The sequence below is a fragment of the Nelusetta ayraudi genome, unplaced genomic scaffold, assembly GCF_046127955.1.
Source record: "Nelusetta ayraudi isolate G7.1 ecotype Tasmania unplaced genomic scaffold, CSIRO-AGI_Nayr_v1 ptg000060l, whole genome shotgun sequence".
NCBI lineage: Eukaryota > Metazoa > Chordata > Actinopteri > Tetraodontiformes > Monacanthidae > Nelusetta > Nelusetta ayraudi.
Genome location: NW_027466110.1, coordinates 7,625,995 through 7,650,780, shown reverse-complemented (window position 1 = coordinate 7,650,780; position 24,786 = coordinate 7,625,995). Strand labels below are relative to the sequence as shown.

The window sequence follows — 24,786 nt, the reverse complement described above, 5'->3', positions numbered from 1 at the left end:
AAAATGACCTCGGCTGCAGTTTGAAAATCTGCAACGTTGCACACGAAAAGTGTCATTCAACTTTTTGTTGGTGGCCTACAGATTGGTTGTTCCGAATTCTGCCAACATGGCACGAGAAAGTGCAATGGCAAGAAAAACCTGCTCAAAATCAAAACAGACACGAGTCTTCGTATGCTGATACTTTGACAGCTGTCGAGCTAATGAAGATTTCACCCATCACCCAGTGTGAGATGAAGTTAGTTTGTTAGCGTTGCTTTTCTGTGACTGATTTGTGCATCACATAGGCCAACAACTGTAAGTCTTAATGTTGTGTTGCAACCCCATATCGCTGCTTACGACAAAAAGTAAAGGTGGCGTCTGATTGGCCCCAGCGCTTCAGCCTGCTTCTGGATCAGGATAGATAGATAGGTAGGTAGGTAGGTAGGTAGCTAGGTAGGTAGATAGATAGATAGATAGATAGATAGATAGATAGGTAGGTAGGTGGGTGGGTAGGTAGGTAGGTAGGTAGGTAGATAGGTAGGTAGGTAGATAGATAGATAGATAGATAGATAGATAGATAGGTAGGTAGGTAGATAGATAGATCTGGTGAATATGTTAATGTACATTTCACTAAATCGACCGCTTTACCTCTGATTCCTTTCTCGAGAAGTTCGAGTTCGTCTTTTCAACTTTCGCTGTTTTATCCTCTTTCCACTTTGATATTGCCGCGGCCTTTCACAAGACTTAACACAGCTCTCTCTTTTGGCAGTAGGTGTCACCTCATCGGTAACGCTGTATGTGTGTTTTAAATTGCTTTAAGGAAAAAAACGCTCTCTGATGCGACCGTGTGATCCGGTGCCAACCAGCCACCTCTTACCGCTGACTTCCTCGCCCAAAGCAGCGGAACGAGCCATTCTCTCACAATGAATAAATTAGCCTGGTTGAAAAAGGGAAATTAGTGTCGTTTATGCACTTTTTTTGTATTCATCTCTCTCTCCCCCCCTCCCTCTGTGTGTGTGTGTGTGTGTGTGTTTGTGTGTGGCGCCAACCTTCTGCTCAGGTTCGCCCTGGGATGCGAGCTGTGCTTGCTTAGTCCCGCACGGACGGAGCAATCTCATTCGGGGGGTGGGGGGGCAGGAAAAATTGAGGTCACCAAAGAGAAGTTTTTTAGGCAACCAGCTGGGTCTCCTGCCAAACTTTCTTCTTCTTTTTTTTTTTTTTTTTTTGGAATCCTCCCCCTCCTCCTGCTGCCCACCTCTTATAAATATACATGTCGGACTTCTCCAGAGACCTTGAAATGAGAGTGAGCAAATGGAAGGGAAAGGAGAAAAAAAAAAATTACTAGATTCGTAGTTCGAAGTTACCTTCTGGAAGGTTTTTTTTTCTTTTTTTTTTTTTCTTTTTTTTTTGCTTCTTTCAACTTTCTAATCTCATTCTCATTCCTTTGCCCTATTTTTGAAAGACTGTTATCACCAATAAATGTCGTATTGATAAGACCATTCTTCTACTTTAGCTCTTTTCAGGGTTTTGTTTTTTTTATTCTTTCGAAGGATCTTTGTTGACGACAAAAGAAATGACTAGGGAGAGTAATCTTGTCTAAAATAAATATGCTGGTATTGAATTTGCTGTCAGCTGAAGAAACCCAGTCTGTCTGTTGCACTCTGATTTGGGGTTGTCAAAAGAAAAGTGGATATGCTGGATATTTTGTACCAGCTCAGTTCAAATGTAATGCAAACTGCATAGAAATCTGATTTAGTCCTGGTGCCTGGTGCTTAACACTGCAGCCGTTTCTTTCTGTCTAATTTTCTCACATGCCGCTCAATCAGATGAGCAGCTGTACAATTTGTCTGCTAATGACAAGAACGACAAGGCGCACGTGTATCCTGACATTTAGATAACACATTAATAAGCACCCTGACATTTTTGTCCCCGGTCTAAGCTCGACCCCGACCATTACATTCATTATTAATAACCATATTTTGTAATGGCCTCGTGATTACGTGACATTTATTGCACAATCAGTCATTGTCGTTTGTAGATGCTGAACTGGGGGTTGGCAGAGAGAGAGAGAGAGGGAGACAAGAAGGAGAATCTCACTCATGCAGAAAACAGCTTCCATTTGCGTATGAAAATGTCGCCGAAGGAACATAATTCATCCTCCGTTAACCTCTCGACCTTTGACACTGCTGCAGTCAGCTGGAGCTTCACCGACGATGCTGAGGAGTGACTGGATGACTGCGGATGAATAGGATGGAAATGATTTTTAAAAGGATCATAGAAAAAAAACAACAAAATAACATCACGCGTCACAAAGGGAATGGTAGCGCTGCCGTGCCGCTGCTCAGCTCCAACGGACAAACGTTGATTTTTGGACGCTGATGACACAGTCGTCCATTCTTTTTGCCTCCTCTGAAGACGTTTGTCACGTCTTTTTTCCGAATATTCAGTTCAAATTCGCCAAGCCGAGTGTGTGTGTGTGTGTGTGTGTGTGTGTGTGTGTGTGTGTGTGTGTGTGTGTGTGTGTGTGTGTTTTTGTCTTTCTTCAGCTTTGTTTAATCTGTCATGCATGTGCTCGCTCCCTCGCTCTCTGTCTGTCATCGGCGGTTGAAGAGCCTCCTCGCCGCTCGCAGCAGCAGCAGCAGCAGCAGCAGCAGCAGCAGCAGCAGCAGCAGCCGCCGCCGCTCGCTGTTCCATTTCATCCCAGCGTTGGCTCTGATTCCGAGGTTTTGCCACCCCGGTGGGAAGCTTTGCCGCTTTCTGAGATTCCTCCACTTCTGTCTCTGGCGCTAAGCTTTCAGAATGTATTCTCCAGGGGGAGTCTGGATCAGCGCTCCGCATCAATTATCTAATATCTACATTGTCTAGATTTAGTTTGCATGGATTGAACGGGGCTGCGGTTGTCACCACATTCTTTCTTTTTTTGATTTTTCACTCTGTGGATCTAAAGACGAACATAGTCCCACTGTTTGTCTGGCCAGCGATTGTCTGAAGTCATTGATTCACATAGAAATCATGGTAGAAGAAACCCCTGCCCCATTCATTTTGATTCAGCGATATAGGCAAGCTCATTTAGATGATACGTCATGATGTTCAATGGAAATAACTTGTCAGTATTGTTCTTGTAGTGTTTTCATTAAAGTGGAAAACAAAAGTAGCTTTTGAAAGCAGCAGGCTTAAAGTCACTGAGTTTTCTGTCACTACTTTGCTCATGCAATTCACCTTTTAAAAAAAGAAGTTTATATATTTTCAAAAATATTTGCTGCCAATATTGTCAGTTCAACTTTCATAAAACTGTTTTTGTGGGTCAAACAACAGTTGCCGAGAACACTGCAGCCCAAAATGTGAGAAGTGTTCACAAACAGTTTGTCAGAATGGCTCAGACCTTCGGGCACATCATTTGTTTGAAGCTCTTTTTCTCGTTCAGGTTGTGGAGGAATGTAACGCTCCACGGATCTTGAAATACCTTGTCAGTATTTAAAGGCAACTTAGTTTTTATCCTCCACACCTGAAAACCTTTACTGCTTATGATTCAAAGTGGCTCAAACCTTGGAAGTGGTTCAAATGCAGAGGCTGTAAACTGGCTCTTTGGACAACTTTAAACTTTATGTTGTCCAACTAAGTTTGACTGTCTTTCCCAATCTGTGCCATTAATCTTTCCAGCTCAGTGGGTTTTCCTTGAAACACTGATGTATGTCTGACCATGTCCCAGAATCCCAGCGTCCCAGCACAATTCCTCCTCCTCCTCCTCCTCCTCCTCCTCTTCCTCCTCCACCTCCTCTCTATGTTAACTCATTCATATGAAGATTGAAATGACAGCTCTCTGCACCAGGATTTGTATAATTATTATATTAATGTTCCTTAAGGGGAAAGATGATTGAGCAACCTCTGGTACCAGCAGCTCTTGAGAGCGATTGAGATCAAGTACGAATAATTCAAACCAAAAGGAAAGCCGGGCTGCCTTCTTCTCTTTCGACACCGACATTGTGTCCGATTCCAAGTTTTGCAGATGTGTATTTGTGCCGCGTCAGGATTCCTCAGCAGTTGATCACTCTCATCAGAAGCAACACGCACAGCCTTCTGTGGACTCTCTGCACCGATTACGCCCATTTACAGATTCAAATGATCACACCCAAGAGCACACAGACTGGGAAAAAATTGCAGAATTAAAAAATCCTTCCAGCTGCCGTCTGGCAGCTCCGTCAACTCGGCCACTTTCAAAAAAACCATGGTCTTGTTTTCCTCTGGTGACAGAGCCTCGGGGAAAATGAACAGTGGCAAACACGCACCTTCACCTGCGCGCCCTCCGTCTCCCCGAACAACATCCAATTATCTCACATGATTAACTTTTTGCGGCGACGACTTTAACAACACTCTTTCCGCGGCGCCGGCGAGGAGGAGCGTGGTAAGCGATGCGCTCGTCAAGGGGGGACGACTGGCCGGGACGCAGCGCTGCTCAGTGTTTATTTCAGAGCTCCTCAGCAGGTTGAAAATGTTCTGCCAACTTGCCGTGCAGACTGTAAGGTATTAGCATATTTATTGCATTTCTGCCCCTGTAATGGATAGAGCATTTACAGTACGACGTCAAAGCAATCGCTCTCCTCTCTCCGGTGGCGTGCTCTGCTTTTTTGTGTTTGTGTGCGTGTGCGTGTGTGTGTGTGTTATTCCACCTCGCTGCCATCACTCTATCGGAGAGTGGAATTAAATTGTGTCTTACTCCCCACTCGTGCTCTCAATTCCAAAATCATTTTCCTGAAAACTGGCTGTAATTTTTTCAAATTACTGAGCGTCTTTCACTTTGCTCTTCTTTAAGCTGAAGGTTCCGACATGGTTTCGTGGTGGCGACGGGGGGGGGGGGGGATTGATCGCAGGTCCTGCCGCACGGCACCAGAAATACAGCAGCAGCAGCAGACGCCAGCAATCAATATTTCATTGCATCCCACTTTGTTGTTCCACAATCTGGCGGGATACTGTGATCCATGTCATTGCTCGGGCCTAATATGAGGAAACAATCTGGCGTCATCGGATCCTATTAGGGCGGATTTTTTTTCCCCCCCTCCGACAGGAGTGGTGGGAATTAAAATTTGATTGTGCGGCGGAACATTTCGACACCCACACCCGTAACGTGCCTTCCAATATTTAAGGGCAAGTCAGAAGACTGGCAGTGCACCAGTTTCCAAATCCCCGTCTGAATTGTGCTTTGAGGGATTAACAACATTTACTGTCACATTTGAGCTCTAGTTGGAGCTGCGGGATTATCGTTTCTCTCCTCCAACTTTCCCCCGCTGCCTTTTTCTTTTTGATCACTTCTTGTATTCGTGCTTGTACAGCTCAATTTCCTATTCAAATGATTACCTTCTGGACCTTCTGTGTCACATCAAAGCCGAGGCACTCTGAGAACTTTCCGCAACCTTGTCGATGAGCGTCACTCCAATCAATGCACAAAGTCTTTCCGGGAAGTCTTGAATGTTTTAGAAACCCCGGCAAATTTATGACCCAATTTCATCGTCGTCGGGGAAATCAGCCTTGTCGCTCCCGCCGCCCAGCGGACCCCCTCACAGTGGTGCAGGATGGGTTAAGCATCTGATTTATAGGTGCAAAATTCGCTCATTAAAGGTGCTTCAGCAGGGCCGCGAGTGTGCACAGGTGTTCCTCCTGTGTTTGGTCTGCATCCTAATCCGGTCCCACATTAATTAGAGGGGCTTGACTGCAAACAGAGTGTTAAAGGAAAGACTAATTATTCAAGACAAAGGTCATGGTCCTCTTGAAAGGGAAGCCATAATTAGGCCAAATGCGGAAATCGCACTGTTCGCTGTTGGGGGAGCTTCTCTGTGTGTGCACGACAGGGGATTCTGATCTGCTGGTCGTCAGCTATCATTAGCTCCTATCCAGTGGCCGCTCCTCTAAAAACAACCAGCTGGTTGGTGTCATAGTTCCTGTGTTATTGAATGGCCATCAGTCCCAAACACAAGCTTTGGAGAGTCACTGGTGTTCTGTGCTTGTTATTCATGACTGACTCAGAAGCTCATGATGAAGTGGCCCACTTGTGAAAGACCTTCACTGTTTAGTTTGTTTAAGGCCATGGAAGGAATTTAAATATATGGAGACATTTGTTTTAATTTAATGCGTCAAGGCCATTTGAAACTCTTGCTTTTGCATCGTAAAATAAACACAAAGCCTGGAGTTTTGACATATCTATGCCAAATCTACTGAGGCCATTCAGTAATTCTGACTGGCTCATATGACCCATCTTACTTAATAGGCTTCATTTTTAGATCAGGCCCTTATTAATGAAGAAATCAATGGACAGTGTGGGTTTAATTAACCTCTTTTACCTTTTTACTGGACATCATTTCTTTGACTTAGGAGTTTTCAAAATTGAACAGAACATTGGCCACGATTCTTGAACAGTTCTGCAGAGCAGTTTAGTCCGCACTGTTAATGCCTCATACTGCTCACACTTCTCACTCTCTCCCTGTACAATAACAAAGACAATTTATCCTGGATATGAGTGCTGCCTTTCGTAGCAGCCGATTTCACCCTGGGCCAAAGTCTTTCGATAAATTTGACTTGAATATGAAACGAGGAGCGGGGCTCAGCTGTCAGTCACGACTCCTGTTTCTCAAACGCATCACATGTACCGACTTATTAACACCAGACTGATGACAACTATCTGCAGGATAGAATCCAACAGCAACTACTATTTCGTACTGATGTGTCAGGAAAATCATGAACCCGTGTTTGATCCGAGTCCCATCTGCCTGCATGGAGATGCAACCGGACCCCAAGCAGGCCTTCAAGCTTTTGCTTTCACCCCCACTTTCTGTTTGTCCAGCTCTATTTACGGACTATTTCATCACGCTAGTGCACTAATACTTGGTAAACATCTGCAGCAATGTTCAGTCGTGCCACAGTTAACTGTTCAAATAATTATAAAAGCCACAATTTTGCTGTTGCAGTTTGTCAGAATTATATGTGAACCCACAATTTGTGTTGATGCAGAGCAGGCTGCTTGGCCTGTCGGAGACAATGCAATTTCCCTTATCACTGACAAAATGTAATCAAATCTTCTTTTTTTTTTGTTGTTTTCTTCTAAATTCCCCGTGACGCCGCAGCACTATCTCATATCTCGACGTGGCTCTCTCGTCTTTTGTTTTTTTTTTTTTTGAAAATGTTTTTCTCTCACTCCAACCACACGCGATGTGAAAAACAGATGAAATTAATTATGTCCAATTGTGAGAATCATTCTGTTGATGCAGATGATTAGAGCACATTATACTGCGGTATAGACTGCCAATTAGATCGGCCTCGCTCTCGTGATTGCATTCTGACTAACAAACACTAACCGCATCACCATTATGAGTCTTTTGTGAGAGGATGTCGGTTTGCCCGCGCTCTGTTTTTTTTTTGTTTATGAACAACTTCTGAATGTCTCGGTGCATTCGTCAAACTTTAGTTGTCACATTTGTTTGAAGCCAAGGTGACAAAAAAAAAAAAAAAAAAGCCTGAATGTTGTCTATATTTTCTCTCTTTGCCAGTATTTTTTTCCTCAACGCTGCCACGCTTCCCTTCTACGCGCAGAAAAAAAAAAAAAAACATACAACAAAAAGTTTTATTCAGTGGCAGTTTTCTGTCTTGGATCACAGAGAGCCGTCCACACTTTCTCTTCGTCATTAAGATCATTCCTTGATATTATGTAAACGATCACGTGCTCATCACAATTGACTCGCACTCTGGGCGGTATCTGTAGATAGGTGGGAGCCGCGGGGCGGCCGGGCTCAGCGCTGGATATACAATCCCGGCAGCCCTCTGTGTTGTGCCGAGAGGGAAAGCTGATCATCGGGTGCCTTTGAGCAGATATAAGGATTAGCTTTGAATATCTTCCGCCCAGCGTGCCGTCGCTTTGCATACGGCTTCACAACAGGGAAGGCACGCTAGTTATTGTTGCACGCGATGAGTAATAATAACTCAATCGCACGGGGTGTACACACACACGCACACGCACACGCACACATACACACCAGCTTGAGCACGAATGAGGATTCCTCCATCATTTCCGAGCCAAGCGCTTTGCAGATGTGTCCTTTTGTGATACCTTTTTTCCCTCCATATTTTAGAAATGCAGAATTAATTGTGACAGTTGCTATATTTCCTTATAATCTGTCGGAAGCGTTAACTGTTGAATTATTTCGGCACCAACCTGGACAGTATCTTTATCAGAATGTCGAGGAAAGATTGACGGCGATTGATTGCGAAGCTGTTAGCTGTCTGCGTTTTCCAGCCTGCACTCGAGTTCCCATTCATGCTCTCACCGGCCGCTTTATTAGGGAAAACGTCCAATTACTTGTTGACACATGTAGATAATCAGACAATCACTTGGCAATTGGCTTGGTTTTGGCACGTGGCGAAGACGTCAGAACGGGGAGAAAAGTGGATTTTTAAGTGACTTTTGAACGTGGTTGGACAGGATGCTGCCAGATGGACTGGACTGAATCGATCTTCACACACAACCGACTCCAGGGTTTACTGAGCAGCAGCTGTGTGGTGAACAGAAAAAAGTCTTGTTGATGTCAGGGGTCAGAGGTCAGAATGAGCAAGAGCGGTTAGAGAAAATAGAAAAGGCAACAGTAGGTCCGCAGGATAACGTGTCTGAATGTAGCACTTCCCCAACCATTATAGAAGAGTGCATATGCATGCAAATATAGATTCACTGGCCGGTTTATGAGGTCCCCGGGTTAGGTGTAATAAATAACTGTAATAAAGGCGCCGGTGAATATATTTTTATATGTCAAAAATGAACCCTATGATTTACCACAGCATCCAAAATCAGCAGCTGGAGCTAATGCAGCTAGTCGATTATCTCTTGTCCAGTCAAAATGCTCAGTCACAACTAACTCCAGTATATATTTACACAGTCTGACCTGAAAACAGCCTGTTTCCATGGTTCAAAATGTTTTTTTATCAACTGCCGTAGAGAATAGCATTCAGAGTACACTCAGTTCAGGGCTGCCATTAGTGTGCTTGCCGCGTAATTATAGCATCCATAGTCTGCTCGCCTACATTAGTCACATTGTCGGTACACAATGTAAAGGAAAGGCGCAAATAATTAAAATGCATCCAGCTGTAACACTCCACCTGGTAAATACAAAAGGGAAGCTCGCCGAGCTTCTCGTTTTCTACGACTCGAGTGCGAGAGAAAGTTCTCACGCCACGCCTTTAATTATCCCAGACATCCGATTTTAAAAATGCCACGTTGGATGTAAATGACACAGCTGCGCGGCGCAGCGAGCCGTTTTTATTTGGCTCATTAAGAAATACTTTCCCCAAGACCGTGCCACCGTTTTATATTTATAATTAGTTGTAACAGCGTTCACCAAGAGAATTCAGGTTGAACCCTTAGTGGCACCTTGCGAGATCAAGTCGGCGTTATTTACACTCGGACCTAATATCTTCTTCTCATTACCTCAAATTCAACGTCAGTGGGGGAAAAGACCTGTGCTTAATCAGAAGGTACAGAAAGAAGCTTCCCAGCTGACTTTCCCCCCCCCACTTTAACTCTCTTTTAGTAAAGTTGGAGCAAAGAAACTATGGCAAGCAACATACCGTACATTCTGCATTACAACGACAATATTATGTGCAGTCACCATCACGCAGCCGCACAGAAAGCAGCTGCCAGAATATCGAATAAAAACCTCACTTTCCAAACGTGGGACTGGAGGAGCTTGACAGTCCAACCCGAGCGATTCCACTCACCGAGCCGAGTCTCCGGATCCCGCGCAGCATTTTGTCGCTCATTAAGTGAGAATGTTGCCGGTGTGATTTAGCGATCACGAGGTTTATTAACGAAGCTCTTAGCTGACGCTGACTGGGGGGGGGCTGTGTGACACGCAGCAACAAGCGTCATCGTGGAAGGAAAAAAAAGCTCTTTAAATTACAGCCTATCGCTCGTTGCCGATGCGTGAGAAGACCTTGGTTTCTCTCTGCTTGCTTTCTCCTTTTGTCAGTCTTTTGTCACATGGCAGCAACACAGGCTTGAGTTGGCACGTGTTTGTGGGAACAAAAACCAAGTTGCTATGTGGAAAGTTTCTTTTCGGTGCCTGACTAAAAGCTTCTGCCTTCCCTCCCTCCGCCGCCACCCACTGCTGCTGCTGCTGCGTAGACTTGAGCAGAAGAATTTGGCATTTTAAACCTCTGCCGCTCGAACCCTGATATTCCGCTCTGGCCGCGCTGACTAAAATCCAGCTCGAGTTTCAAGGATTTGGTTTGGCTGTGCGAGGAAGAGTCTTTTTCTCTGTGTATTGAATGGAAAGGCCAGAGATCAGGGAGGCTCCAACAATGATGTCTGAGGCTGAGTGCAGTCGTGGGAAGCAGACACGTCAGATGTGTTTTTATTTTACTACTATTTAAGCCGTGAATAGCAGCGTGTTGCCGCCCCATCATGAGCCATTATTAGCAATTAGCACCTCTCTCTGGCAGCTTCCTGTGACTGGCCAGTTTGGCAGAGGCAAGTGTGGTGTGTGTCTGTGTGTGCGTGTGCGTGCGTGTGTGTGTGTATCTTGGCTGATCTTGTTCTTCCTTTTTGGGTGGAGATACATGTTCCCCCGAGGCTAAAAGCAATAGGATCAAATGAATGTGCTTCATTTGCACTACATCTTCAATTAAAACCCCTACAGCACTTTTTTTTATTCAGGGCTGGCACTTTTTTTGTGGCTACTTTTAAAGTAGGGTCATTATAGTTTAAACAACAGACACATTTTACTCATTCTGTTTCTTGCTCCAGTGTGTTGTCGAGTGTATGGTGTTTCATGTCTTTTTTTTACTTTAAATTAGATTTGCGGTGGAGGTAAATCTAATTTCCCCCTCGAGGGATAACCAGGAAGTGAACCGAGGCCGATGCTCTGAGTAAAGTTTTGTCTTTTCCAACTGGGAAAGCCTTCGGTGCTGTTCCTCGATCCTCCTGTTCGCCTTCCATCCAGGTCCTGATGGCTTGGATGCAGCAGCTACGTTCCGCTTTGCTTCCTCCATTTCTTCCTCATCCGTCTGTGGCTTCCAGAGTGGACTCACACTTCAAACCAGACCCCGACCAGACGGTGGTGCAAGATCTGGGGCTCCTGATAGTTCTGGGGAGAGCTCGGCGGTGCAGCAGTTAGCACTGGCGCCTCACGTCGAGAAGGTTCACGTGTTTGATTCTCAATCTGGTCTCTCTGTGTGGATTCCAGCCGCTCCACTCCAGGCTGACTGGCAGGAGGTGTGAGTGAAGGAGACAATGGTTGTGTGTCCCTCAGTTGTGGCTCTGGCCAGTGGGAGAAGTTCCAGCACCCCACAGGTCTGCTTGCGGGATAAGCGGCGATAGAAAACAGATGGACAAATATATTTTTTTCTTCACGGTGTGAATTGTATTGAAAGGAAAACACATGCAGTCATTCCACTTGTCACTTGTGCTCTACTTCTGTGTTTTTTTTGTTGTTTTTTTTTCCCTGGATGAACCTGCTGGCTGTGTGACAGTCACACTCACTGCCATGAAGTAATTTACCTCGGCAGCGGCTCACAAAAAAGCAACAAGCCACCTACCTCTCCGAGGGGGTTTGTTTCCTGACGCTTTATTGAGCTCCATCATTCTTGCTCCGCTGAAATTATTGCATGACAATAAAAGGCGCGACAGCAAATTCATAAATATCAGGGCGGCAGACTTCAGACTTCGCTGCAGGTCACGGAGGAACAAAAGCTGTAGGCCATTTACCGTTTTCAATACTTCAATGTTTGCCCATTCGCCGTCCCAAAAATAAAAGAAAAAAGAAAGAAAATTCAAGCGTCTTCAGTCGAGCCATGCTGCTGGAAACTCCTCTGAGGGCAATATGAAAACCAAATACAGACTAAAGTTCACTGTTCTGTGAAGCTATAAAAGGCCAAAAGAAAAAAGAGCGAGAGCGAAAAAAGGCAGCTGCATATTGGAGTATCAAAAAAAATTGATTGCGCTCAACCGCAACTTGCTTAGTCTTCGTTTTAATTTACAAGGAAGCAAATGTTTGACTAATAAAAAAATAGATATTAAAAAAAAGAAAATGTTTTCAATTGGAGGTGCAGTTCGACACAAACGTCTCGTATCCTCGGCCTAATCAGAAGCAACAAACTCAGCCGCTGCCTGGTTCTTCACACTCCACTCCATGCTTTGAATATCATCAGCTGGCAAGTCCGCTGCGAACAAACACCCACTTCGATTTATGTCGTGCTTTCTCAAATCTCCAAATGTCCCATTTAACTTATTGTGACCGCGAGCTGAAGAGAAAGTTCGAAAGTTCGAGAATTTTCCTGATCTTCCACAACTCACTGAAATCAAAAAGTGAGGGCCGTGTTTCCACTCAGAGCCGAGCGATCACTGAGCCTTTGTGTTCTTCTTCTTCTTGTTTTTTTATTATGTCATTCTTGGGCATTACGTTAATGCTCGCCGTCAAGAAATTGATTTGGTCCACAGCTGCAGTATTTCATAACGTGGTAGAAGCGCTGGCACAGAAATGTGACGGGGATCAATGCGGCCTTTATCTTCTGGGATGGCGGTTGACACTAATTAACGTTCGGCGACGGTGTATCAATCTCCGCACAATTAGAGCTTTGTTTGGAGGATTATATTTTAAATTGCGTCATTTACTCTGCCGGTACATTGTTCTTCTCACAGTCGGTCCGTCTTTGTTCCTTTTGTGCGACGTGAGCGACACGCTACTGTACATCATCACCTATCACAAGTGAGCGCACGGGAAATGACAAGGTCGGCACTTGCAGCGGGGGCGCCACCACTTCATCAATGTGTCATCCGCTGACTTTTATTAAACGGCAGCGGCGAGGAGTTTCCATCACGCTCATCGTCAAACGGTGGAGATGACTCAGTTCTCAGAGAAAACCCACAGTCACAGCCGTTACGAGTTGTTTCAAAGAAAGAAGAAAGTCCTTTCCCCACCTCCAAATTTGTGGAATCATTACAATTGGGAAAATGGAAAGAACAGTGAAAACTGATATTTGACACTTGGTACTGACAAACACGCCAGTCCAAATTGTGACTTGAACACTTTTAGCCATCGTTTCCTGTTTCCTTTAAGTTGAAATTTGTCTCGGGTTGAAACGCTGGCCACAGATGCGTCTTTAAAACGTTCGACGGGTATCGACACACACAGCAAAACTATCAAAATCATTGCTGCACAAGGGTTCAATGTTGCAAGTAAATATTAATGCAAGTACGTGGTCGTCTGACGCACGGAAAAATAGGGGGGGGGGGGGGGGGGGGGGGAGAAAACATATACTAAAATAAATGAAACTCCATTAAAAAACATATTTCATCAAAACGTGAATGTGAGGTTTATAAAAACCAGGTAGTTTAAGGAAAGTACAAGAGGGCCAAGAGGGAAGTCGGGGATGAGCTGTTTGTGCTTGGCAACTTCTTCAGAACTTGTGTGTCATTTGGCCGCTGTAGATCACGACCCATGTCGGCATCCATCGGCTGGAATCCTTTGCGTCTGCCTGACTGGTGCTTCAACAGGGCAGGGAGAAAAATCTCGGGACTGATTGGCAACAAAACAAACAATGGAATTAAGTACACTACACTGTCGTGTTCAGCGGGAGTTTGCCGTGGTATCAGCGGCTGAGAAGAATCAATGCTGACAGCTTCTTTGTCTTCTCGTCTGCGCAGCACTCGTGATTATCGGCTCAGCGGTAAAGCATCAGAGAGGCAGGCGGTTTGAACGCCGTCTTCTCTTAATAGTGAAGATGAAAAGGAAAATCCAAAGTTGATAGAATAGACACAACAAGGAAACGCACCCTCTACCCTTGCCCATGGGTAGTCGTCATATTCATGCAAAATTAAGTCTTAGACGCAATTGTCTTATATGAACTACTCTGATATTTAAAAAAGAAAAGCCAATACCACTGCAATACGACAGAAGTTTCAGTCTGACGTAGGACTAAAAGGGCTTCCAGCGGGGCAGAATTTCTCAAATCAAAAAGTAATTTCCCATAGCATTGCTTCCTCATCTTCCACATAATTTTCATCTCTCCTCGTTTCCTCTTCCTCCCCGCAGAGCTGCTGTCAGCCTGCCACGAGCTGCGCTGCCGCTACGGCTGCGTCATGACAAGGAACGGCACCTTCTGCTTTTGCGCTGACGGCTTTGAGGTCGGCGAGGACGGGACGAGCTGCAGAGGTAAGACTTTCGGCGCCGCTGGAGGCGGCCCCCACTGTCACGGAGAGCAGGCCCCGGCTCCCCCTTCGCCCCTCGGCCTGACTTCCATCAAAAGTTTTAAAAAAAAGGAAAAGAAACCGAACATGCAGAAGGCGCTCTCCGTGTGAGAACCATCTGTCTGCAGGCGTGTACGGCGCATTACACCCACCCACTCGGCAGCATAGTCAAAATGCAATTATTCCTGACTTGTTTTGCTGTCGTTTTTTTTATTTTGTCAACGCTTGTGTTTGCGACAGCCAGGAGGAAGACAACGCTTTGCTGTCTAAGGTGCCGCCGGAGCGCTAGTACCAATTTGGTCCCAGTGTGTAACCTAAATTAACAACATGGCAGAGGAAAGGGCTTTACAAAGTCAAGTTTTCTTGGCATTGATCCTGAGAAAACCTTTTATTTTTTTTCAGGTTATATTGTTGCTAAAAAAAAAAAAATAAAAAAAAAAAAGAAAACCTCTGGTTATTGAAGTAATTATGCAGGAAGAGCCAAAGTGAGGCCACATTAAGTGTACTTTATGTATTTGGGTCACATATGAGCGCACCTAATTTGTTACAAATGACTCTCTTCCTCTCTCCTCCAGATCATGATGAATGCGCCATGTATGGCACATGCAGCCAAACCTGCACAAACACCTACGGGTCGTACCGGTGCAGCTGCACGGAAGGATTCGTCCTGCAGCCTGACAGGATATCCTGCAGAGCCAGACAAGGTGAGCCGCACGCTCCAATCAGGGTGCCTCCCGTCCAATCAGCATAATGTCAACGTTTCATTTTTCTCATACTCTGGGAGTTTTTTTGTTTTTTTTTTCTTATCTATTTCATTTTTTGGGGTTGAGTAGTTGCGATACTCTGGCAAACTGTCGTTTTGGGCGCGCGCTAGCGAGGGTAGGTCAGGATTAATGTGGTTTAACCGTGGCCACATCTATCATGCCGGTGGAACTGGGCGACGTGGTCGTGCCGGGATAATGATACAATTAATGAGCATGAGATTGTAAGTGGGTGCAGTCCAGAGCGTTTTTTTGCGGGGAGAAAAATGCACCGCGTGGCGCCGCTGCTTAATGCTGATGCATAATTGCCGTTTAAAAAAATCAAAACATAAAAAAAAAAAAAAAAAAACATCATCTGCCACAATGACTAAAACGGCACATTTAGAAGCGAACCAACACGGGAGAGGTATTGCGTTTGCGGTGCTTAACCTTGGGTGTCACATTGTTGTTTTGTGCACTGAGCTGTAAAGTTGTTGTCGCAAAAAGACATGTACGGGTTGGCGATGGCTGGTGGCCAAACACACCTAGCCGTGGAGAATAAGAGCGTCGCAGGCTTTTAATCAAGGCGACTGCTGTCCTACCAGGAATAAACTGAATATGATTACCCATAAACTTAACTCAACCCAGCGCTCACATGCATTAATATTAATTTAGCAGGGAGCGACAGAGGTACGGGGGATAACGACGGGGTTACCATTAGATGTAAAATCTCATGAATATATTTTGCGGAAAGAGCTCTCGGAGACCGCGCGCGGACGAGGAGCCAGCCGGTAGGAATGAAAAACATATCAAGGCTTGAGAACGCCGGAGCAAAGTTAAACACAGAGCAGCGCAAATGTTCCTTTTTCAAGGTTTAATTCAAATGTAATGTCTCGCCGTTTGACGCCAAGGCTGCGGTGGAAATAACAAAATTTTCTTGTCCTGTCTGTCTGAAAATGCAATTAGCTGCCTGACGTCATTGAATGAAAAGCCGTTGTTTTCTTGTTTTTGCTGCCCCCCCCCCCCGTCTGCTCTGTGACTCACTCGTCCGTCCCAGTGGACTCACAACACTGACATCTGGCATTTTGTTGAAATATTGCACTCATTTTGTGCCCGAAAATAAATAAATAAATAAATAAATAAAAATAAAAATTTCAGGCCAAATTGCAGTGTAGGAATGATTAAATACCGAAAACATTCTGCAGATGCCCAGAAAAAAAAAAAAAAAAAAACATTTTTACCCTGTTGTTTACAGCCTCCCATTAAGAAATATATTCAGTTTCCTGCCAGGATGGACATTTGATGTTTCACATCTGTGAGAGAGGCCAAAACAGGCAAGGCGTGACTTGTCAGTCACCTCAAAGTCAATGTCATTGCTCTTTATGACATCACAAAGGGCTGAATCCTAAATTAGAAATGTTGTTTTTTTTGCATGCTCTAACTGGAAAGCAGAAGAAGCAGAGCAAAGAAATGACTTCCTGGCCAGCTACAGCCTCACACCACTGCTAGAAAAAACCCACCGGCCAAGTAGTGAATTTTGCACAATACGGGACCTTGAGGTATCAAACGCTGGCCCGTGACTGAAGGAAGAGCGGCCGAGAACACTCGCAGACCTGACTGACTCCGGGCCGAGGGGGAGCCCAGCTGTCAGTCATTAGGAGGAGATCTGCAAAGAAGTGCAAAAGAAAGAAAGAAAGTCCCTGCATAGCTGGGAATTAAAGGCGAGGCAGTGTTCAGCGAGTGGGAACCCACAAAGTGCGGCTGCAGATTGGATGAACGCTTCTCCAGATATGTGAAGGGCAAACGGACTGACAGAAAAAACTCCTGACTTTGTAGATAAGGCGTTTCAGAGTTTAAGCCAACGTAGGGAGCTGCTTAGAGGCTGTCTTCTAGCAGTGTGTGTGTGTGTGTGTGTGTGTGTGTGTGTGTGTGTCTGTGTCTGTGTGTCTGTGTGTGGGCAGGAGGGGGGATGTTGGGGGTATAAATGGAAAAAGGTCTCCCTGCGTGGGTACAGTAGCGTGAGGGAGGTAGCGACCACCAGACATTCTGATTTATGGCCCAAATTAGTGAACTAACCCTTAAGTTGAACCTGTGTGAGAGATTGGGATGAATAAAGTGCCGTGGTTGGAAGTGGTGGTGGTGGTGGGGGGGGGGGCTAACCCGCCGTCGGAGAGCGGCTGCGGTCAATTAAGCTCATAAAGCAGCTGATCTGGGTTTTACCGCCGTGGACGAGGCCTGTATTGACTCAGGTAATCTACAGTTTGACACGTGTGGATTGTGTCTCTCTCCCGCCCGCGTCACATCGATCAGGACAGAATGAAAATCCATCAATATATTGTGTGTTTTTGGAGGCGCACTGTGTGTTTGCACTGTTTCTCATGGCGAAGCCCCTTCTCGTTTTCAACCACCGCCTCGTGTTTCTCCTTCACTCCCTCGCCTGTGTCTCGAGGGGCCTCCTGCCCCCCCGGTGCTTTGGCAGGAACGATGATCTTCACTGAGATAAAATAAACACAATCACAACAACAACACACAATCTATATGTTTCCTTACTCCCCTCCCCCTCCCCCACCTCTCTCCTCCAGATCCCGGTGACAGCCGTCCGATGCTTCTGGCCGGTGGCTCGGATCGCATTGTCATCGCCCATCTTAATGGAACGGGCCTGCAGCCCCTGCGGTCCCTGGGCCTGAACGGAACGCTGACGCTGGATTACCGCCACAGCCAGGAGAGCGTGTGCTGGGTGGCGTCCACCGACTCCTCCGGGCAGCTCCGCTGCGCCGAGGCCAGGAATCTGCGCGGATTCACCAGGGAGCGGGAAATAAGAACGCAGCAGAGTTTGCAGCGTACGTCTCAGCTGTTTACACCCCCCCCCCCAACCCTCTCACCACCCCCTCCCTCTAACAGGATCTCGTCTCCCCGTCTTATTTTTAAAAACGATGCATTTGAAGCGTTTTCTCTGCTTTAGGGAAATCTAGAGCGCTCCCACCACCTCCTCCAGTCTGAATAATTTTGTCTGACGGGCCGACACGTGACCCGGCTTTCTCACCCACACATGATTGCCATTCTTGCCATTCTTTCGATTTCTTTTTCTTTTCTTTCCGTGCTCTCACTTTCAGCTGCGAACTCTGTCTATCCCTTCATCCCACCTGCCTCGGCGCTCTGGGCCGCTCACCTCTCAGTCAGTCCAGTAAAGCTGCAGGCTGTACTGCTCTCACCATCACCGTGATGCTTTCCTTTTCCATTATTATTGGTTTGTCTCATCAGAACTTTGGAATAGAGTTTTTTTTGTTGTTTTTATTTTCCTGTATTTACTTATTTATTTCAACATATTCATTTCTAAGGGTTTTAGTCGAACACATGAAAACACATTAGTACCCTTTACACAAACACGGTGTTCACCTTTTAAATTGGTGACAAATTTACGATTCAAATGTAAAGCATAATGTTACAATATGTTAATGTTCAGACGCTTTTAAGTATTACCAGCTGAACATGTGTCCATGTGTGCTGCTGGGATGTTTTCTGTGCTCTTGCTCTCTTTATAAAATGTGTCTTCAGTGTTAAAAGGTCATGAATTACTGCTAAATCTTTTACAATGGACATTTATTCATTTATTTATTTATTTTGCTCTTGTGTGCCCAAGTCGATGCAGAATGACTACTATCAATGAGTATCTAACAGAGATCAGCCCAGTTGCAGGTCTTGCAGCGTGCTGCCATTCTGACACGGTTCAATCTTCCAGGTTTCTGCTGCGTCATCGCTCACCTCCTAACCTCCCTTTTTGCCCCCGCAGACGTCGAGAACATGGCCATCGACTGGCTGACGGGCAACATGTACTTTGTGGACCGGGCTGCCGACAAGATATTTGCATGCGACCAGCGAGGGGAGACGTGTGTCACCATCGTGCAGTTGGACCTGCAGAACCCTAAGGGAGTAGCTGTAGATCCGCTCCTGGGGTGAGTGCACCGCGCCTCATATAATGCACCGGATCAGGAAGCTCATTTATCACCGTGCATCCTTTTGTTAAAGCAAAAAAAAAAAAAAAAAAAAAACGTGAAAGAAGACAGGAAGGGGGAAAAAAAATCACTATGCATAACAATTGACTCGTCTGGTAAAATGTGAGTGAGTTACAATGAAGGGATTTAAATGATTCCCTGTCCTTCAGCTCTTTTCTCTTTGAGCTGTGTAATTTGGTGAATAGTGATGCAGCAGACAGCTTCCACAGTCGAGACGTTCATTTGTATTCACCGATTTCACCCCACATCCCTCGGTGCAGAATGCCCCTCCGGAATTTTCATTACATTTTTTCCCCTTAAAATTCTAAATGTGGGATTACCAAAAAAAAAAACGGCTGAGCAAGTGAAGAGTCAAAAATAGCCCCACGGTGGAAACTGACATATTTACAGCACGCGCTTGTGAGTCACATACTGAAATGGTGTGAGGGATTTTTAAGCAGTTCTCCCTCAGCACAGCACAGCACACACACACACACACACACACACACACACACACACACACACACACCAGGAGAAGAAAAGCAGCAGATTTTATCAGCACAACCAAAATGTTAACCATTTGTCAGCGGCTCAAAGCCTCCCCTGCACTCATGCTCGGGGCCAGAGGCATTAGAATGGGAGAACAAGGAGCAGGCGCCAGCTTTTGTCACCAATCGTTTTTCAAATGTACACCACTTTTTTGTTGTCGTTGTTGTTGTTTTCTGCAAGAGCGACCACCTTTTTTTTTTGGGGGGGCCGCTGTTTGTAGGAAATGCAGCGATGGCTGCCCGTCATCAATCACAACTGAAGTGTCCACGCACGCCTCATGTTTCGCAAAAAACAAACTTTCAAGATTCCTCAGTTCCCTTTTTTGAATGGCTTTCTCATTAAATGCCACCTGGGCCCTTTTTTCACCGCTGTCTTGCTTTTCCAGCAGCTCGCTTTCTGTTCTGTGTCTAATCAAGCCTTCTCAGCTGCTTGAATCCCCAGTGGGTATTTGGCTTTTTTATTAGCCTCATTATAATGCTCGCTGATGTCTCTGATTTAACCTGCGATGAGCTGGGTTGCCTGGACCTCCTCAGGTGGGTCAGCAGTAGTTAGCTTTTAGCGAGGCAGCCAGACGGTTGAGATTTAAGTCGAAAATCTGAAATCTGGGAAAACTTCAGCAGCCTTGTGTGTGCCCATCGCATCAGCGTCTGAGGGGATAGAGGACAATTTATTTTCAAGCGAGGGTTGTAGCCCGGACGAGCAGGAGGCGAGTGGAAGATTGTAAACATCGGTGGCGGCAGCGGTAGTAACAGGGTTTTTTTTTTTTTTTTTTTTTTTCTTAGTACCGAGAAGTCGACATTTTCTCATCAAAGTGAGAGCAAAGGCTGGTGACTGGCTTTGACGAGAGTTTAGCGAACCGCCGAGTGCATCGCGGTTCACTGCGGCGTGGCGACGCATATCTAGAGTCCCCCCCCCCACACCCCTCCACTTTGTACCAACAGGAACCGGTGGCCTTTTCCGCAACACGGCCAACCGGCGGTGGAGGAATTGATTGAAAGTGATTGACCCCAGGAAGTGGCAAAGGAGTTGTGGTCGGAAATGAAGTCAGAGCAAGACGGTGTGGTGTTCCTAAACTATTGACCTCGCTATCGCAAGACACATTCTAGATCAGTGTTTCTCAACTGCAAGGGGGCCGTGAAATAGAATGTATCTTTTCAACAAGATCCTGTTTTCAAAAATAGGATTTTTTTTTATTTTTTTATGAAGATGTATCAGAGACCTTTATGTATCTAATCTACAGAGGGTTGTATGACTTGTTTTTCTCCCATTCCATCTTTTTCATGAGTGGATTGCATTGTTGCCTTCGCATTGCATTGTTGCCTTCGCATTGCATTGTTAATGTTCCTGCATGGCGCTGGTCATACAAACACAAATTGTTTCAGTGTACGTACACCATTCATTTCACTGTGAAATATCTGCAGGAAAGTGCAGAACTGCAAGGTTCTGGAAGTTCAACCTGAAAGCTCATAGTTGCCTTAAACAGTCAAAAAAAAAAAAAAAAATGACGTCATGCAATCTAAAATGCACTTTCTACTGTGTCTATCAAATTGTGACTGAGAGTCCTAAAAGGTTGAGAGCTGAACTGTATCAAACAGAGTGGGTATTTACCTAAATCTGCAAGTGCTTTTTGTACCAAAAGGCATTTGCAGAAGAAAGGAACAAAAGAAAGGAACTGTGCATCAGAACATGGAGCCTGTGGGAATTCTTCTTCTTCTTCTACCGCTTCATCCGTGGGTCGGGTCGCGGGGGCAGCAGCCTTAGCAGAGATGCCCAGACCTCCCTGGCCCCAGTCACCTCCTCCAGCTCGTCCGGTGGGACCCCAAGGCGTTCCCAGGCCAGCCGGGAGACATAGTCCCTCCAGCGTGTCCTGGGTCTTCCCCGAGGCCTCCTCCCGGTGGGACATGCCCGGAACACCTGCCCAGGGAGGCGTCCAGGAGGCATCCGGAACAGATGCCCGAGCCACCTCAGCTGGCCCCTCTCGATGCGGAGGAGCAGCGGCTCTACTCCGAGCTCCTCCCGGGTGGCCGAGCTTCTCACCCTATCCCTCAGGGTACGCCCGGCCACCCTGCGGAGGAAACTCATTTCGGCCGCTTGTATTCGCGATCTTGTTCTTTCGGTCACTACCCAAAGCTCGTGACCATAGGTGAGGGTGGGAACGTAGATCGACCGGTAAATCGAGAGCTTCGCCTTTCGGCTTAGCTCCTTCTTCACTACGACGGACCGGTACAGCGACCGCATCACTGCAGCTGCTGCACCGATCCGCCTGTCGATCTCACGCTCCATCCTCCCCTCACTCGTGAACAAGACCCCGAGATACTTGAACTCCTCCACCTGAGGCAGGATCCCCCCACCGACCCGGAGAGGACAAACCACCTTTTTCCGGTCGAGAACCATGGCCTCGGACTTGGAGGTGCTGATTCTCATCCCAGCCGCTTCACACTCGGCTGCAAACCGCCCCAGCGCACATTGGAGGTCCTGGCTCGATGAAGCCAACATGACCACATCATCTGCAAACAGCAGAGACGCGATCATGTGGTTCCCGAACCAGACTCCCTCCGGCCCCTGGCTGCGCCTAGAAATTCTGTCCATAAAAACAATGAACAGAACCGGTGACAAAGGGCAGCCCTGCCGGAGCCCAACACGCACTGGGAACAAGTCTGACTTACTGCCGGCAATGCGAACCAGACTCCTGCTCCGATCATACAGGGACCGCACGGCCCTTAACAGAGGGCCCCGGACCCCATACTCCTGGAGCACCCCCCACAGGATGCGTCGAGGGACACGGTCGAACGCCTTCTCCAGATCCACAAAGCACATGTAGACCGGTTGGGCGAACTCCCATGAACCCTCGAGCACCCGGCGGAGAGTATGGAGCTGATCCAGTGTTCCACGACCCGGACGGAACCCGCACTGTTCCTCCTGGATCCGAGGTTCGACTATCGGCCGTATCCTCCTCTCCAGCACCCTGGAATAGACTTTACCGGGGAGGCTGAGGAGTGTGATCCCTCTGTAATTAGAGCACACCCTCCGGTCCCCCTTTTTAAAAAGAGGAACCACCACCCCGGTCTGCCAGTCCACAGGCACTGTCCCCGACCACCACGCGATGTTACAGAGACGTGTCAGCCACGACAGTCCCTGCACATCCAGAGCCTTGAGGTACTCGGGGCGGATCTCATCCACCCCCGGAGCTTTGCCACCAAGGAGTTTCCTGACTGCCTCGGTGACTTCGGCTCGGGTAATGGACAAGTCCTCCCCCGGGTCCCCCGCCTCTGCTTCCTCCGCGGAAGACGTGACGGCAGGATTAAGGAGATCCTCGAAGTATTCCTTCCACCGCCGGACAACATCCCCAGTCGAAGTCAACAGCTCCCCGCCTGCACCATAAACAGTGTCGGTGGCGAACTGCTTCCCCCTCCTGAGGCGCCGAACGGTTTGCCAGAACTTCTTCGAGGCCGACCGAAAGTCCTCCTCCATGGCCTCCCCGAACTCCTCCCAAGCCCGAGTTTTTGCCTCCACTACCGCCCGAGCTGCAGCACGCTTGGCCTGCCGGTACGTGTCAGCTGCTTCCGGGGTCCCACGAGCCAACATGGCTCGATAGGACTCCTTCTTCAGCTTGACGGCATCCCTTACTTCCGGTGTCCACCACCGGGTTCGGGGGTTACCGCCACGACAGGCACCGGAGACCTTACGACCACAACTACGAGCAGCCGCGTTAACAATAGAGGTGGAGAACATGGTCCATTCGGACTCAATGTCTCCGACCTCCCCCGGGATCTGGGAGAAGCTCTCCCGGAGGTGGGAGTTGAAGACCGTCCTGACAGAGGGCTCAACCAGACGTTCCCAGCAGACCCTCACAATACGTTTGGGCCTGCCAGGTCTTTCCGGTCTCCTCCCCCGCCAGCGGATCCTGCTCACCACCAGGTAGTGATCAGTTGACAGCTCAGCCCCTCTCTTCACCCGAGTGTCCAAAACACAGGGACGGAGGTCAGACGACACGACCACAAAGTCGATCATCGACCTCCGCCCCAGGGCATCCTGATGCCAAGTGCACCGGTGGACACCCCTGTGTTCGAACATGGTGTTCGTCACGGACAAACTGTGACTAGCACAGAAGTCCAGCAACAAAACACCGTTCGGGTTCAGATCGGGGAGGCCGTTCCTCCCAATCACGCCTCTCCAGGTCACACTGTCGCTGCCCACATGTGCGTTGAAGTCCCCCAGCAGAACAACGGAGTCCCCAGTCGGAGCACCATCCAGCACCCCTCCCAAGGACTCCAAGAAGGCCGGGTACTCAACACTGCCATTCGGGCCATAGGCCGAAATGACAGTGAGAGACCTGTCCCCAACCCGAAGGCGCAGGGACGCAACCCTCTCGTTCACCGGGGTAAACTCCAACACGTGACGGCTAAGCTGTGGGGCAATAAGCACGCCCACCCCAGCCCGCCGCCGCTCACCGCGGGCAACGCCAGAAAAATGGAGAGTCCAGCCCCTCTCGAGGAGCTGGGTTCCAGAGCCCATGCTGTGCGTGGAGGTGAGCCCGACTATATCTAGCCGGTACCTGTGGGAATTCTTTGGGTTGCAAAAGCAAAGCCTTTGTAATTTGGACATGGAGCCCGTTGGGACGCGTGTGTTTCTGGATAAATTGTCCATCTGTGCGAAATGAGGACCGGTCAACTCTCTCTCTCTCTCTCTCTCTCTCTCTCTCTCACACACACACACACACACACACAAACACCTCGTCAGGTCTCTTTCCATTGTGTCGATGGAGGAATAATAGTGTGGAGGAGGACGATGGTGGGCCCATGGGGGGAGGGGTGGTGGTGGGTTGACTCGTAGGCTGCTGGCTGGATTGACTGCGGATGCCTCTTGCCTCTAATTGCCGAGATGCAGGTCCAGCTTTTTTAGCAGGAGTGAGCCTGAGAGAGGTCTGTCAGCCCACCGAGCACTGAGGTGAAAACAAATGAAATCGGCTGGGGGTTGGCGGCGGCAGACAGCCTGCGTGCGTGCGAGCGGCGGTATTTATAGAAATGTTGCACAGCACTCCATATTTGTGTGTGTGTGTCTCTGTGTGTGTGTGTGTGTCTGTGTGTGTGTGTGTCTGTGTGTGTGTGTGTGTGTGTGTGTGTGTGTGTGCATGTGCGGTCATTCACTTCATCTTTCCCCCCTTTTTCTTTCCAGAGTATTGATGAGGCGGTTAAGCTCCGCTGCAGGAGAGCTTTTTGATGGACTTTGCTGTTCGATCAACTCCATCGACTGCTCATTAAACAAAATTCTTATCAGCGCTGCAAATTTAGCGGTGGCAGGAGAGGGA

At 47.3% G+C, this 24,786-nt stretch overlaps 1 protein-coding gene across 1 annotated transcript in view; it reads left to right on the top strand.

The window, feature by feature from the left end:
- lrp1bb (low density lipoprotein receptor-related protein 1Bb) overlaps positions 1 to 24,786 on the top strand; it is a 162,882-nt gene that overhangs the window by 13,164 nt on the left and 124,932 nt on the right. Inside the window, exons 4-7 of the mRNA XM_076040321.1 lie at positions 14,043 to 14,162; positions 14,773 to 14,901; positions 17,520 to 17,777; positions 18,728 to 18,890. Coding sequence (XP_075896436.1) covers positions 14,043 to 14,162; positions 14,773 to 14,901; positions 17,520 to 17,777; positions 18,728 to 18,890 — 670 coding nt within the window. The remainder of the gene's footprint in view (positions 1 to 14,042; positions 14,163 to 14,772; positions 14,902 to 17,519; positions 17,778 to 18,727; positions 18,891 to 24,786) is intronic.